At 39.5% G+C, this 18175-nt stretch overlaps 1 protein-coding gene across 1 annotated transcript; it reads left to right on the forward strand.

The window, feature by feature from the left end:
* On the forward strand, positions 9989-11652 carry LOC109232564 (vicilin-like antimicrobial peptides 2-1; the record flags this gene model as incomplete). The annotated part of the gene is made up of 5 exons (XM_019398329.1): positions 9989-10054; positions 10153-10410; positions 10585-10749; positions 10875-11028; positions 11204-11652. Coding segments are annotated over 5 exons (846 nt in total), but the record flags the coding sequence as incomplete, so codon positions are not given.

Consider the following 18175-nt stretch of genomic DNA (forward strand, 5'->3'; position numbering starts at 1 on the left):
GATACATCTCGGACCTTCCTGTCTGCATAACTCTTCTGTCTCGACTGCGCTGTATGGAGTCTCTCCTGAATCACCTTCACCTTCTCCAATGCATCCTGAACCAAATCTGTCCCCAACAATCTTGCCTCCCCGGGCTCGAACCAACCAACTGGAGATCCACACCGCCTCCCATACAAGGCCTCATACGGTGCCATCTGAATGCTGGACTGATAGCTGTTGTTGTAGGCAAACTCTGCAAGCGGTAGAAACCGATCCCATGACCCTCCAAAATCAATAACATAGGCGCGTAACATATCTTCCAATATCTGAATGGTGCGCTCGGACTGCCTGTCCGTCTGAGGGTGAAAAGCTGTGCTCAACTGCACCTGAGTACCCAACTCTCGCTGAACAGCCTGCCAAAACTGAGAGGTGAACTGAGTGCCCTGATCTGATATGATGGAAACTGGGACACCATGCAATCGAACAATCTCCCGAATATAGATCTCTGCCAGCCGCTTTGAAGAATAAGTAGTACAAACCGAAATGAAGTGCGCGGACTTGGTCAGCCTGTCTACAATCACCCAAATAGCATCAAATTTCTTCAAAGTCCGTGGGAGTCCGGTAACAAAATCCATAGTGATCCTCTCCCACTTCCACTCAGGAATAACCATCTGCTGATGCAAGCCACCCGGTCTCTGATGCTCATATTTCACCTGCTGACAATTAAGACACCGGGCTACATACTCCACAATATCTCTCTTCATCCTCCGCCACCAATAGTGCTGTCTAAGATCCTGATACATCTTCGCGGCACCCGGATGAATGGAATACCGCGAGCTATGGGCCTCCTCCAATATCAACTCCCGAAGCCCATCCACATTGGGCACACAAATCCGGCCCTGCATCCTCAACACACCATCATCCCCAATGGTCACATCCCTGGCATCATCATGCTGAACCCTGTCCTTAAGGACAAGGAAATACGGATCATCATACTGACACTCCCTGATGCGGTCATACAAGGACGACCGAGAAACCACACAAGCCAACACCCGACTAGGCTCTGAAATATCTAGTCTCACAAATCGGTTGGCCAAGGCCTGAACATCAACTGCAAATGGCCTCTCCTCAACTGGAATGTATGCCAAGCTCCCCATACTCACCGACTTTCAGCTCAAAGCATCGGCCACTACATTGGCCTTCCCCGGGTGATACAGAATAGTGATATCATAATCCTTAAGTAACTTTAGCCACCTCTGCTGCCTCAAATTAAGATCCTTTTGCTTGAACAAATGCTGAAGACTGCGATGATCAGTGAATACCTCACAAGATACGCCATACAAGTAATGCCTCCAAATCTTCAACGCATGAACTATAGCAGCTAGCTCCAAATCGTAAACGGGGTAGTTCTGCTCATGGGGCTTCAACTGACGAGAAGCATAAGCAATAACTCTACCCTCTTGCATCAAAACACAACCAATCCCAACTCGCGAAGCATCGCAATATACCGTATAAGAACCTAAAGCTGATGGCAAAACCAATACTGGAGCTGTGGTCAAAGCCGTCTCGAGCTTCTGAAAGCTCTCCTCACACTCGTCCGACCACACAAATGAAACACCCTTCTGAGTCAACTTGGTCAAGGGCGATGCAATAGAGGAAAAACCCTGAACAAACCGGCGATAATAGCCTGCCAACCCAAGGAAACTACGAATCTCTGTGGCTGAGGACGGTCTAGGCCAACTCTGCACCGCCTCTATCTTCTTCGGGTCCACCTAAATACCCTCGCTGGACACCACATGTCCCAAGAAAGCCACTGAACCGAGCCAGACTCACACTTTGAGAACTTTGCATAAAGCCTCTCCTCTCTCAATCTCTACAATACAACCCGCAAATGCTGCGCGTGCTCCTCTTGACTACGCGAGCATACCAGAATATCATCAATGAACACTATGACAAATGATTCCAGATTAGGCCGAAATACCTGTTCATCAGATGCATGAACGCTGCTGGGGCATTGGTCAGCCCGAAAGACATGACAAGAAACTCATAGTGACTATATCTAGTCCTGAAAGCAGTCTTATGAATATCTGAATCCCTGATCTTCAACTGGTGATAACCCGAACGGAGATCAATCTTGGAAAATACCCTCGCTCCCTGAAGCTGGTCAAACAAATCATCAATGCGAGGCAGGGTATACTTGTTCTTCACTGTTACTTTGTTCAATTGCCTATAATCGATACACATTCTCATTGTACCATCCTTTTTTTTCACAAAGAGAACTGGCGCACCCCACGGTGACACACTAGGACGAATGAACCCCTTATCTAGGAGTTCCTGAAGCTGCTCCTTCAATTCCTTCAACTCCTCTGGTGCCATACGATATGGCGGAATAGAGATGGGCTGAGTGCCCGGCACCAGGTCAATACCAAAATCTATATCCCTGTCCGGCGGCATGCCTGGCAGGTCTGCAGGAGATACATCGGGAAATTCCCTCACAACTGGAATAAAATCAATGCTAGGAGTCTCAGCCCCAACATCCCTCACAAATGCCAAATAGGAAAGGCAACCTCCTAACCATACGCTGGGACTTCAAGAAAGAAATAACTCTACTAGGAATATAATCAGTCACACCACGCCACTCGATCCGCGGCACACCTGGCATAGCCAAAGTGACTGTCTTAACATGACAGTCCAGAATAGCATGACACGGAGATAACCAATCCATGCCCAAAATAACGTCGAAGTCCACCATGCTCAATAGCAGTAAATCAACTCGGGTCTCCAGACCCCCAATAGTCACCAAACATGAACGGTACACATGGTCTACAACAACAGTATCGCCCACCGGGGTAGATACATGAACAGGTAAAGCAAGACACCCTCGGGACGTACCCAAATGATGAGCAAAATATAAAGACACATAGGAATAGGTAGAACCGGGATCAAATAATACTGAGGCATCTCTGTGACAGACTGAAACAATACCTGTAATGACAGCGTCTGAAGCAATGGCATCTGTCCTGCCCGGCATAGCATAGAAACGAGCCTGGCCACCGCCAGATTGATCTCTACCTCTGGGACGACCCTGGCTGCCTGATCTCCACCCTTAGCTGGCTGGGCGGTTGATGAAGTAACTGGATCAGAAGTTGAGGGCTGACCCCTCTGCTGATGCTGTCTGCCACGAAGGCGAGGGCACTGCCTCCTCAAGTGACCAAACTCTCCGCACTTATAACAGCTGCCCGATACTGGAGATGGGGTCTGAAGGGAACCCCTCGCACCGGAGTGTCTAGCAGATGCACTCGGAGCAGAAGAACCCTGAACTGATGGAGCATGAGATGAACTCTGAGCTGGGAGGGCGCTGAGTGAAGACTGACCCTGCTGCGGCCCATGATGACCACGGCCTGAAGATCCCCTACGATACTCTGGGCGGGCCGACTGAGTAGGCCTGAAAGAACGACCTCTACCCTGCTGGAACTGGCCCCTCGAAGGAGCACCACTATAACTGCCCGATCCACGAGGCCTCTTGGCCTCCCTCTCCTCTCGCTCTCTACGGCGAACTGACTCGATCTCACGAGCGATATCCACCACCTCCTCAAACGTAGCACCCAGTACTCTCTCTCTAGTCATCAGAATACGGAGATGATAGTTAAGGCCATCCACAAATCTCCTAATCCTCTCACGATCTGACGGAACCATCCAAATAGCATGACGGGCCAACTATGAAAACCTCATCTCGTACTGAGTCACTGTCATATCCCCCTATGTCAACCACTCAAACTGCCTACGCAGCTCCTCCCTGCGGGACTGAGGTACATACTTCTCCAGAAAGAGAGCGGAGAACTGCTGCCAAGTCAGAGGTGCTGCACCGGCAGGCCTACGCCTCTCAAAGTCCTCCCACCAAGTAAAAGCAGCCCCCGTGAACTGAAAAGTGGTAAATGCCACACCACTCAACTCAAGGATCCCTGCCGTACGGAGCATACGCTGACATCTGTCAAGAAAACCCTGGGCATCCTCGCCCTCAGCACCACCGAATATCGGAGGCTGGAGCCTACCAAACCTCTCGAGACGACGCTGCTCATCGTCTGGCAGAGCTGGAACCACGAAGCCCTGAGCTGGTGCAACCTGCTGAGCTGGAGGTGCATCTGGCGTCTGTAGTCCCTGCACCGGAATTCGCCAAAATGCTAACTTCGCCAATTCAAGCCTAATTCTACACCGGACCTCCAAAATTACTTCCGATCGCACTCCTAAGTCACAAATCATCCCCCGAAGCTAACCGAATTATCAGAAATCATATCCGAGCCCTCTAACACATAAGTCAACATCCGGTTGACTTTTCCAAAACAAGCTTTCCTTAAAGAGACTAAGTGTCTCATTTCCTTCATAAACCAATCAAAATCAACTCGTTCACACCCAACATTGATAATGAAGCATAAAGAAATAGAAAATGGGGGAAACGGGGTAGTAACTCACGTGACGACGGGTTGGGTCGTCACAAATATTTTAGTGGTGGAGGTGAAAATCAAGAATCCGTAACATACTAGAAATTGTAATAGAATTTGAAAAGTAGATAATGAGAAGAATAGAATGTTTTTATTGATATGTAATGGAATTGGAAATGTTACAATGTATCTCTACATTAGAACTACATTGACGCCATTGATAACCTGAAGAAGAAGAAGAGAAAAAGGTTAGAAATGAGAAGAACGAGAGAGATAGGTAGAGAGAGAATTGGTTAGGAAGTTGTAACTGAAAATTACCAGAATTAGTCTGATGCTTCCTTCCTTCTTCTGCATATTAATACTCCTCACTTAAGCTGAATTATTAATGAGTTAATTGATGGGCCTGCTAATTGTAAATAGGCCTGCTCTATCTATCTCCATTGGCCCAATAGTTGTAAGACCACTTCATTTGAGCCCAAAGCTTAATCTGGTACACTTATGATATAACCCCCAATATAGAAATAGGGTCCCCATATAGAAATATCCGCCTACTTTCCTAATTCATTTCTTCAGACATTACAATCCCTACCTCTCCAAGAACGACCTTGTCCTCAAGGTCTTTGTTGAGCAACAAAATCAGGGAATCTGCTTTTGATATAGCTCCAATCCTCCCAAGTGGCATCCTCCTCCCTTAATTTGCCCATTGTACCAGAACTTTCACCCCCACACCATTATGTTCTTTCACCATACACCTTTGAAGGATTGCAACAGGCTGGATCAAGATTCATCCTTCACCATCACAAATTGGTGGATGTGTCTGTGGAGTAATGGATGGACCAACACGCTTCTTCAACTGAGAGATGTGAAAGACAGGATGCAGCTGAGACCCTTCAGGAAGCTCCAGCCGGTAAGCCACTGTTCCGATCCTTTGCATGACCTTGTAAGGTCCATAAAAATGAGCACATAACTTGACATTTCTCCTGACATCGATGGAAGATTGTCGATATGGCTGTAGCTTAAGGTATACTAGATCTCCAATCTCTAATACTCGTTCAGATCTTAGCTCGTCACCATAGAACTTCATTCTAGATTGAGCCCGAGTCAAATTGTCTCTTAAGGATTGTAGCATCTGTTGTCTCTGAGCTAGGCACTCTCGAGCTGACTGATGACCAATCTGTGGTAAGGACCCCATTGGAAGTTGTGGAGGAGCATACCCATAGAGTGCCTGAAAAGGTATAGTCTTGAGGGAGTTGTGATAGTTGGTGTTGTACCACCACTCCGCTAAGTGTAACCATTTTCCCCACTGCTTAGGATTATTGAAGACCATAGCTCTCAAATAGGTTTCCATGCACCTGTTGAGTCACTCTGTCTGCCCATCAGATTGAGGGTGGTAAGCAGTGCTCATGTTGAGCTTAGTGCCTAAAGCTTTGAAGAGATGTTGCCAGAAATGGCTGGTGGAAACAGCATCTCTATCAGAGACAATAGTCTTTGGCAATCCATGTAACCTGTCTATTTCCTTGAGAAATAATTCTGAAACATCTTGGGCTGTATAGGGATGTCTGAGTGCCAGGAAGTGCCCATACTTGGTCAATCTATCCACTACTACCAAAACTGCATTTTTGTGCCCAGAAATGGGTAAACCTTCTACAAAGTCTAATGATATGTCTTGCCAAGCCTGTGTGGGTACAGGGAGGGGATGTAGAAGCCCAGGTGGGTGAATGTTTTCTGATTTAACTCTTTGGCACACATCACACTCACTTACCCATTTGCAAATCTCTATCTTCATGTTTGGCCAATAGAACATAGACTGTATTCTCCTATAGGTGCCTTGTTGGCCTGAGTGCCCTCCAATAGGTGACTGATGCAAGGCCTCTAAAATCTTGGTTTTCAAAGTAGTGCTTCTCCCAATGTATATCTTGTGTTTATACCTTATGACTCCCTGTTGCAATGAATAATCTGGATTGGTGGAGAGAGAAATTGATTGTTCACTGAGTAATTGTGAGGCTAAAGGGTCTGATTCATAGCTCTCACAGACTTCTTCAATCCATGTAGCCTGAGTAGTGGAAAGGGCTAAGAGTGTAGAGTCTTCCTCATATCTACTGGATAAAGCATCTGCCACCTTGTTTTCTACCCCCTTTTTATATTGTACCTCATAATCCAGTCCCAGAAGTTTTGTCAGGCCTTTCTGTTGTAATGATGTAGTTACCTTCTACTCCAGTAAGTACTTTAAACTCTGATGGTCCGTCTTCACAATGAAATGCCCTCCTTGTAAGTAGTATCTCCACTTGTCTATGGCTGATAGCACAGCCATATATTCTTTCTCATAAGTAGAAAGTCCTCTATGCTTAAGAGCAAGAGCCTTACTAAAATAAGCTATAGGTCTGCCAGACTGCATCAAAATAGCTCCTATCCCAGTGGAGCATGCATCAGTCTCCACTACAAAAGGCTTAGTAAAGTCAGCTAGAGCCAAAACTGGTACTGTTGCCATAGCTTTTTTCAGTTGCTGAAAAGCCACTTCTGCTTCTTCATTCCATTGAAATGCATTCTTTTTGAGTAGGTTTGTTAGGGGTCTGCTAATCACCCCATAGGACTTAACAAACCTCCTATAGTAGCCTGTGAGCCCTAGGAAACCTCTAAGGGCCTTAATATATTTTGGCACAGGCCAGGACAACATAGCTTCAGTTTTAGCAGGATCAGTAGCTACCCCCCTTCCTGAAATGATATGTCCTAGATATTCTACCTTGTCCTACCCAAATGAACATTTGGACAATTTGGCATACAGCTGCTCCTTCTGTAGAACTTCTAGCACTGTTCTAAGATGAAGTGCATGAGTTTCTAATGTAGGACTGTAGACTAATATATCATCAAAGAACAGCAACACAAACTTCCTCAGAAATGGTTTGAAAACATGATTCATTAGGCTTTGAAAAGTGGCAGGTGCATTGGTCAAGCCAAAGGGCATGACCTTGAACTCATAATGTCCTAAATGAGTTCTGAATGCAGTTTTAAAAATATCACCATCACTCATTCTGATTTGATGATAACCAGCCCTCAAGTCAATCTTTGAATAGATGCAAGATCCATTGAGTTCATCTATTAAATCATCTACCAAGGGTATAGGAAATTTGTCCTTAACTGTCATTTTATTAAGCTCTCTATAGTCAATGCAAAATCTCCAACTACCATCTTTCTTTTTAACTAGAAGTGCTGGTGAGGAGATTGGGGAATGACTAGGCTGGATAATTCCATTTGTCAACATTTCATTAACTTGTTTCTCTATTTCATTCTTCTGAAAATAGTTATATCTGTAGGGTCTGATACTTACAGGTGCTGCATCAGGCTTGAGGGGAATATAGTGATCATGGTCCCTCCTTGGTGGTAAGGACTTTGGCTCTGCAAACACCTTGGGAAAGTCCTGGAGTACTAATCTTATCTCTTCAGGTAATTCTGCTGTCACTTCTACTTCCTTAGCTGAGATTGAGAATAAGTGTGCCCACAACACCTGTCCCTTCTTTAGCAATTGTTTAACCCCAGAAGCAGTCATGGCCTGTAGTTGGCCTTCTTCAGAAAATCCCTTCAATTCCACTCTTTTGCCATTGACACTCACTTGGAGTCTATAGCCAATAAAATCAAATAAGACTAGATTGTGTTTCCTCATCCAGTCTACTCCCAATACCATGTCACACCCTCCCACATCTAACAATTTTAGCTTGTGCTCAAATTCAATACCATGTATCTTCCATTTGAATGAAGAAAAGGAATGATAGCTCATCAAATGACTGCCATTAGCTGCAGTAACCCTCATAGGTGCATCTTCCTTAATCACACACCCCAACTGTTTGGCAGAACTGCTAGCCACAAAACTATGAGTGCTGCCACTATCAGCTAAAATTATCAACTTTTGTTTCTCATACATCCCTTTTAACTTGATGGTATTAGAGGTCACAGTTCCTGATAAAGCATTGAGGCTTATGGCTTCATCAGTTACCTCTTCTTGAACATTCTCAATTTCTTCTATTTCTTCTATTCTCTAACTTTCCTCTATTGCCTCTTGATGAGTAGTACCATGCAAGGTGTTCAATTGCTTATCCTTGCATCGATGACCTGGGAAGTACTTCTCCCCACACCTATAGCATTCACCGCTGGCCTTTCTTGCTTCAAACAATTTATTACCAGAGATGGTGGAATTAGAATAACTCCCTTTCTGTATATTCCCAAATGTTCTACCCTCTGCTGTCCCAGTATGTGAATTATACTGGTTTGACTGTCTTCCTGCACCACCTCTACTTTTTCTACTTATTGAATCCAACAATTCCTCCTTATGTCTAGCCTTTTCTACAGCTTGACTTAGGGAAAATGGATCAAGCATTTTGACTATATGCCTGATTTCTTCCTTAAGTCCTTTTGAAAAATCCTAGAAAGAATTCTTCAGGAATAGTTGGGTGTTTGATTAGTACCCAAGCTTTCAAATCTTCAAACTTTTCTAGATATTCATTTACTGTTCCCCTTTGTTCAATTCTCTTAAATTTTCCCAGTAGATTTAGATGACTATTATCAGAATTATTAAATCTTTTACGAATCTCCTCAACAAAATCTGGCCATCTCACCATTCCTCTACTCAATTGATAGGAGAAAAACCAAGACTCAACCCTCCCATTTAAGTGAAGAACTGCAGTGTCTAATTTTTGTTGTGGGTCAATTATACGATTATAATGAAAGTACTTTTCATATTTTCGCAGCCAAGATCTGGGATCTCCCTCTTCAAAGTATGGGCAGTCCACTTTAGCAGCAGTGTTGTTCGAGTAGAATTTTCCAGATGAATTCTCCTGTGGTTCCATCATCCTCATTCTGCTGCTCGATCCATCCATTTGGTGAGCCTCAGCTGGAGCACTACCAAGGATTCCATCCTTGCTCACGAACAACTTATCCATCATGATATCAATTTTGTGATTTAGATCATCCATTTTGGAAGTGGATTCCAGTTTCTTATTTGTTTCTGCCATGTAACTGTGTAACTGGGTCTCCAGTTTTTTGACATTTTCCTCCGTGGATTTGGCTCGAGTTTCTGGTGTTGTCACAGTGCCAGGATTAGGCTCTGATATCAATGGTAATATACTAGAAATTGTAATAGAATTTGAAAAGAAGATAATGAGAAGAATAGAATTTCTTTATTGATATGTAATGGAATTGGAAATGTTACAATGTATCTCTACATTAGAACTACATTGACGCCATTGATAACCTGAAGAAGAAGAAGAAGAAGAGAAAGAGGTTAGAAATGAGAAGAACGAGAGATAGGTAGAGAGAGAATTGGTTAGGAAGTTGTAACTGAAAATTACCAGAATTAGTCTGATGCTTTCTTCCTTCTTCTGCATATTAATACTCCTCACTTATGCTGAATTATTAATGGGCTAATTGTAAATGAGCCTGCTCTATCTATCTCCGTTGGCCCAATAGTTGTAAGACTACTTTATTTGAGCCCAAAGCTTAGTCTGGTCCACTTCTGATATAACCCCAATATAGAAATAGGGTCCCCATATAGAAATATCCGCCCACTTTCCTAATTTATTTCTTCAGACATTACAGAATCCTTCTACCGAGCTTTCAGCAGTGAGATTCTGGAGACTGCTTTCAATGTAAGACAGATGCTTAATCCAGCAAAAGAATTACTCAGTGTTTTGGTTCACGTTACTTGCAATCTTAATTACTTGTATTTGCTCTTATAATTCATTAGACCCCAAGGGACACGATAGAGGGGCTATTTGGACAACAAAGAAAGGGAGTATTTGTCAAAGCATCTGAAGAGCAAATTAGAGCAATTAGCGAACACGCTTCACGCTCCACTAAGCAACAAACTAGAGGTCCTTTCAATCTATTGAATGAACGCCCATTACTTGAAAACAGATTTGGACACTACTTTGAAGCAACCCCAGAGAGATTCGAACAGTTGAGGGATTTAGATGCTGCTGCTGGTATCATGAACATCAACCAAGTAAGCTGACTTTTCAATTTAAATAATTTCAGAGATGACCTTACATTGGATTACTTTCGTAACACTAACGTCCCTAGTGTTACGAAATGGACATATACTGAATGGAGCGATATGGACGATGAAGATTTATATAACCGAACCTTGCTTTTGAACGTTCTAGAATTAATTTTGCAGGGGGGAATGTTATTACCAGTCTACTGTACAAGGACAACATGGTTTGTCATGATTGTAGAAGGAAATGGGCGCTTTGAAATGGCATGCCGTCATCTTGGTAGCCAAAGCCAGAGAAGGCGGCACCACTACCAGAAAGTCCAAGGTTCTCTATCAGTTGGTGATGTTATGATANAGGGGGATGTATACCAGTCACTGTACAAGGACAACATGGTTGTCATGATTGTAGAGGAAATGGGCGCTTTGAAATGGCATGCCGTCATCTTGGTAGCCAAAGCCAGAGAAGGCGGCACCACTACCAGAAAGTCCAAGGTTCTCTATCAGTTGGTGATGTTATGATAATTCATGCAGGCCATCCTATTACCGTTTTAGCCACCGGGGATTCAGATCTCAGAATGGTTGGTATTGGATTCAATGCTCATAACAACAGAATGAACTTCCTTGCAGGTATGGTGTTAGTTTCCTCATTTAATTTCTTTATTACTTGACATAGTCGGAACATCTTATATATTTTTCATGGTACTAATTCCACTTTCTATTAACAATTACGTGTAATTATTTACATTATCAGTGTATAGAAATTATTAAGTCTCTTTTAAATTCTTGCTGGTTTGAATTTAAGGCCGACAAAGCATATGGAGAAATGTAGACAGAGAAGCAAAAGAAGTGTCATTCAACATGCCAGCAAGGGAGGTGGAAGAAATCTTGCAGAAGCAAGATCAGTCCTATTTTGTAGCAGGACAAGAGCAGCGACAGCAACAGATGAGGGAAGAAAGAACAAGGGGACGACAATATGGTTCTTCAAGTTTGGACTTTGTTTTCTAAGTTGTAGACATGCACGACAGCACGAGGCACCTTTGGCCTAAGGTAAATCTGCCCCCTTAGCACGAGGCAGCAAGAATGAAGTGAGAGCTTTGTCTTTGTTAGTAGATGTACTTAAAATAAATGGGCGTCTTCTGTGGCATAGCATTATCGGCATCTTCTAATATCTTCTCGAGTACAATGTAACTTTTGTAACATAAATAAAGTTCCTCCCTTTTAACACATAAAAAATAGAGAACCTTACGCTGAGCTCCTCGTATCCTCTTCTTTCTGTGAAGAAAAATGCATTTAATCTCATTCTTATCCCAAAATCTTCAAGGGCTTGAGATTTAAAGTTAGAAATGTAGCCTACTAAAAATAAAAATGTGCGAATATGAAATTAATATCATTTTCCTAAGTAATTAAGTAGCAAGTCAGCGCAACTGGAAAATGAAAATATAAACTGATTATTAAATGGGAGCAACTTTTAAGTACAGAACATGGCTTCTCCATTTTTTTATCCCAAAAGTTAGCATATACTAATAATAGTCTCCCAGAGGCAAACAAATTGAAGAGAGTCTGGTAACAGTTTGGTTTCTGAATTCAAGAGATTCACAATGGCCAAGTGCGCAACCTTAGTTCTTGTTTTTCTAGCATATCTTTCAGGTACTTTCACATGATTTTCGAGAAATTCAATCTAAAGTGCTCCTGCTACTTTAAGATAAAATTTACTTTCCCATTGTTAATTGGCATTAATTTTCATTTGAAGGATTTTTTTTTAATTTAACCATAGTGTCAAAGAATTATTACACTACTAATGTATTTTATCTGGTTATAACGAGTAATCTGTCTTATTTTTTAGGTTGATGATTTTAATTTTTAAGAATGCTTTTTTGTAATTTTCTTTTAGGTGACCTGAAGGTAATAAAAAGTTTTTACAATATTGTTAGTGTATTAAGTTTAACAATTTTTTTTTAAAACCCTGTTTTGATAGTGGAAAGTATGGTAACGCCAACAGATGCTTGCTACTTAGACAGTATACCAGGTGGTTGCCCTGATAAAAATGCATGCTATGAAACTTGTAGACCATGCTACAGAGGCGTTGGGCTAGTGTATACTTATTGTGTAGCACCTGATGGAGGAATTTATTGGTGGAGATGCCGTTGTGATTTCATGAAGGGAGCACCTTGTCCACCAGTTGGACCACCTACTTGTCCTAAACCACCAGCTATGGCTCGTTATAACCTCAGTGACTCTCACTATTACAACGCAACCGCCGTTCCGGTGCCGGTTGTTGGGCTAAAACGGTCCAATGACACTCTTAACATGGTGTGATATTATCCGCTTTGGGCCAAGCCCGCACGGTTTTTCCCAAAAGGCCTCACACCATTAAGAGATCCCTACACCTTATATGTAGACTCCCAATCTTTTTAGCTACCAATGTGAGACTTTGTTGTCCAAATATCATGGTATAGCCAGTTTTCACACTGGTCAATGAAAAATAGCCAGCGTTTATCAAGTCAATGAAAAATAGCCACTATTTTGCTGCAACAGGGACCGGTCCAGTATAATATACGGGAGTTCTGGTGCATTTGTGTACGAACTCCAGCATATTATGCTAGACCGGTATACTTTACTAACTCCTGTAAAATTTGCGGGAGACTGGAGCACCAGTGCTCCAAACTCCAGTATATTATACTGGACAATTATACTTGCTGGAACTCCCGTAAATTTTGCGGGAGTTCCAGCATAATTATGCTTGAACTCCCGTAAAATTTGCGGGAGTTCCAGCATAGTTATCCTGGAACTCCCGTAAAATTTACGGGAGTTCAAGCATACTTATGCTGGAACTCCCGTAAAATTTGCGGGCGTATTTTTTCGGATTTTGAACAGTGTTTTCGCTCAAATTTAAAGTGGCTAAATTTCGATGACTTTTGAAACTTGGCTATTTTTCAACGACCAGTGGTAAATCTGGCTATTTTTGAATTTCTCCCGACTTTGTTCGCACACCCAACACCTCCTACTACTGCTCTTGTCATCGGTGACATTGCTCTGGAGTCTCTTGCTTCAAACAAAAATCTGGAGTAGATCTGTTACCTGAGTTTTACTAGAGTGTTTTTTTGGTTGCTTTTTTTTCCCCCGTCAAAAGTTTTACTAGAGTTGCTTTTTGGATGTACGAGCTTAAGAAAAGAATGTGAAGTTTGGAAATCTGTTCTTCCTATTGTTTTAGGCGTAACTTTTTATTTGGCAGCTTCTCGCGTGTCAATATGGCATAGGACTGTTGAATCAGCTACAACATTTATGTCTCAATATCAAACTAATCCAGTTGCTATCAATATTGTTCGTTTAGATCCGTCTTACAAGTTTAGGTCCTCTTAACGTCATTAAAGAGACGGTTGAACCAATCAAAGAAAATTTAAAGTGTTTGAATAAAGAAATTTTTACATACATGTACACTTTTGGAAACTTTATTATTCTCCCTACTCAAGTTTCACTTTAATTACATCCTATATACAAATTTACCAATTATATACACTTTAGGAATTAAATGAGTATCCCTTTATATTAGGAATCAATTATTTTCAATTCTTATTCTCTCTCCCTCGTGTGCTCTCTCTCCGTCTCTCTCTCTCTCCCTCCTGCTCTCTCTCTCCATTACTAAAAATATCTTGTTTTAGCGACGAATAAATTCTGTAGCTAAACAGAAAAATTCGTCTCTAATATCATTTAGCGATAGATTAGCGACAGATTATCAAAAAAATCTGCTAGCTACGGGCGATTTAGCGACGACGTTCGTAGCTAATTCTAGTTCTCTCTCTCTCTCTCTCTCTCTCTCTCTCTCTCTCTCAATCCCTAATTCCAGTAATGTAGAGCAAAGAAAAATAGAGCAGCAATTCCACCATTGACAGCCATTAAAAAGCTTTGAATTCGAATTTGGGTTTTTAAAACATATTATTTATTTAAATTGGGTGTAAACAATTGGGAATTCTTTTATGTCTCTCTCTATCTCTCAATCCCTAATTCCAGTAATGTAAAGCAAAGAAAAAGAGAGCAGCAATTCCACCATTGACAGCCATTAAAAAGCTTTGAATTCGAATTTGGGTTTTCAAAAACCATTATTTGTTTCGATTGGGTGTCGTTGCAAATAATTTGGAATATGGTTTGGAGTTTATATCTCAATTTTGAGGGTATTTTGGTGAAGATTAGACTTGATTTTGGCTGAATTACATATTGAAACTCGAAGAAGAAGAAGAAGAAGAAGAAGAAGAAGAAGAAGAAGAAGAAGAAGAAGAAGAAGAAGAAGAACTCGAAGAAGAAGAAGAAGAAGAAGAAGAAGAAGAACTCGAAGAAGAAGAAGAAGAAGAAGAAGAAGAAGAAGAACTCGAAGAAGAAGAAGAAGAAGAAGTCGAAGAAGAAGAAGAAGAAGAAGAAGAAGAAGAAGAAGAAGAAGAAGAAGAAGAAGAAGACATGACATACATTATACTTACGAATTTGTAGTAAAGTTGTAGAAAAATTGTATTCTGTTGTTTGTATATATTTTTTATTTAAATATTGTATGAAAGTTGAACAATATTGTATAAAAATTGTATTTAAGTTGAATGATATTGTAGTTGTATAAAACAGGGTAGAAACAATGTATGAAAGTTGTAGATAAGTTGTATAATATATAATTAGTTGTATGAAATTTATTTTTTACTATGTATAAATCAGATACAAAATATACAAAAGACATATTGTATAAAAATTATATAAAATTTTTATTTAAGTTGTATGATATTGTAGTTGTATTTAACTGGGTAGAAATCATGTGTGAAAGTTGTAGATAAGTTGTATAATATATAATTAGTTGTATGAAATTTGATACATGTGAGTATTGAAATTGATTTCGTTGCACGTACAATAATCTAACAAGATGACGATTATTTCACTTATTATTTTAGTACTATTTGTCTATTCTAGAATGAAATAGGAAGGAATGGAAAGAATGACGATGATGAAGATGAATAAGTTGACCGTCCAAAAAGAGAAGTTTTTACGCTTACATCAAAATTTATTACATTAGTCTCAAAAAAAATGCTAATTACAAGTTTGGAACAGAAAATTTCAAAGTACAACTTACATTTACTCATACACTGATGACAGTTTATAACATGAAGTATCTAAGCTTATAGATACGTACATAAACTGTGCCGAACGTCTTATGGTAGCACATATATATTTAATGAAGTTGCATCAATAATTTATAACCAATTTTTCTGTAGTTGGATTCCATTACAGCTTGTTTGGATGGTTGTTACACGTCGTTTCATAATGTATCGTATCGTATTGTATTATATTGTACTGTATCATTTGATAAATACAATGTTCGGATAGATTGTATCGTTTGTTGTTATTTCATGATATCATGCACCAGCAATATGAAGAATAAATTTGCAATATTATAAAGAAAAATTATGATACAAGGTGAATTTATTATATAAAAAGGTAGAGTAAATGATAAAATAATTATTTAATAAGAGTGAAGGGTGAAATGAGATAAAAAGACAAGATAACGACGCAACCACACCAAATCGGTCGTTACATAAAGTGGCACATTTCGTTGTTACGTAACGACGGATTTAATGGTACGATACAATAAAATTTAAGTAACAAGCAAAACAAACATCATATTTAATGTAACAATACGATACAATACAATACATAACCATCATCCAAACAAGCTGTTAATATTGCTTGGTGTTATTCCTATATGCATTCATGACCTTATTCTGAAATGACATTATTGTATATAATTTGATAAATATTGCCATTGCTGATGCTTATGAGATTTGCTACAAGGAAAAAGAGAAGAAAAAAAAATTCAAAAGTAGCAGAAAACAGTCTTTGTCTGGGAAGATCCAGAGAATGTGGCTATTTCAAATGTGATGTCCGTAGGAAAGAGAAGAGGAGAAAAAAGAGAGGAAAAGAGTGTAATTAAATCTCTTGATTGAAGGCACTAATAATGGATTGGGAGCCTTTTAAGGTGGAATGTATATATTTTGTAGATAATACTTGTGTAGGTCGGGTAAATAACAAAATATGGACAATTTTGGTAATAAAGTTTCCAATAGTGTATAGGTATGTAAAAAAGGACCGAAGAATATTTTTTTCCCGTTAAAATGACTAAAGTACCATTAAAGTTGTTAATACTAAAAATAGCTTATTATTATAAGATTTTTAATTTTAAATTGATTCAAATAAAATATTCTCTTTAATTTTAAAATTGAATAGATAAGATTATTTTAAATAGATATACAATATTTCTTGAAATTACATAATGAATTGTATTTTGCTCAGTATTTAGCCTGTAACGTTTCAATCTATGAATAGAATTTCAAAAAGTAAACTTCATTATACAAGTCCACTCAAGGAGTTAATTTCTTATAAATCCTTCTATTTTATGTCATTTGAATGGGAGACTAGATGCATTAGAATGCTTCGTATTAAAAAAGAAAATTAATCGGCAGATTGCTTCGTGAAAACCAGAGTCACCAGAAGAAATGAAATGAAATGAAATCTTACAAGTTAATAATTTGACAACCTAATATGCTTGGTTAAAAAAAAGATCTGGGCTCGACGAAGAAGCCGTCTATATTTGATCAGGCAAGACAATATGAAGGAGTAGTGAAAGATATTTTAGGGACTATAAGTAAATACTAGGTAAACAAAGTAAAATCATTGGTTTGACCAAATAAGTTGAGCAACCTCAACTTATGCTTTTTGACCAATTGTTTTGACCAAATAAGTTGACCAGCTTTAGGCCATTCCAAACACTCTCATATGCAATAATCTCCTAGACTAGTGTGTTTGGCAGAGATCACATCGGAAATACTTATCCGAATTGTTTTAATTTAATGTATGTATTGAGTGCGAACAGTCTTTTCTTGAAGTCATATCACTTGCATCTTTGTGCGAGAATTGACATAATTAAAAACTAAACTAATGAGTGTTCTTTTAGATTATAAGAGTATTTGGCCTCTAATATTTTTTTCCAGTATAGTGTAAAGATAAAATTGCTAGTTTGCTTCATTTTATTTTATTTTTATATTCGTGAAAAGTAAAGATAGTCACACTTGATCCCAATCTTAAATTAAACTCCTCTTCGATCCAATAGAAAAATTAGATATTGCATTTGCTACTTGCGTTACCTTCTTTCCTGGAAAAGTTAAAAAAAAAAAAAAGGAATACCACATTAATCCCATTCTTTTCCTAAAATCTAAAAGAATTTGAAATTTATAGTAAGAAATAAGAAACACATTTAATACTTTGTTCATATCTCCGATTCAGATAATCTCCAAAAATTTGCCTATAAAAGTCTCCTTAGCTAATTGAAATTCCAAGACACTCTTTAAAACAGTTTGGTTTTTAATTCAAGCAGTTCAAAATGGCTATGTACTCCACTTTGACTCTGGTTTTGCTGATATACCTCTCAGGTACATGTCACAAACTAGCTCCTCTCTCTTTGCTTTTATGTTAATTAATATAGTGGTGTGTTTTAAGCTCCGACTCAGCTTCCATCACTTTAACTATTACATTGAGTATTTGTTATTCTAGCTCACACTAGCACATAGTATAACAGTAACTCTACCCACTAAAGTTTAGGAATCAATGAAAGAAATTATCAACTTGTAGTTAATATAATTAGTATTTCTTTATTTCTGAAATTTAAAAACCTGATATTCCATTGCTTTCACTCATTTCATTAACTGTTAAGCACACTAATTGAATGCAACAAACTACTAACACTTTTTAA

Source organism: Nicotiana attenuata, chromosome 9 (assembly GCF_001879085.1).
Source record: "Nicotiana attenuata strain UT chromosome 9, NIATTr2, whole genome shotgun sequence".
In the NCBI taxonomy this organism is placed as follows: domain Eukaryota; kingdom Viridiplantae; phylum Streptophyta; class Magnoliopsida; order Solanales; family Solanaceae; genus Nicotiana; species Nicotiana attenuata.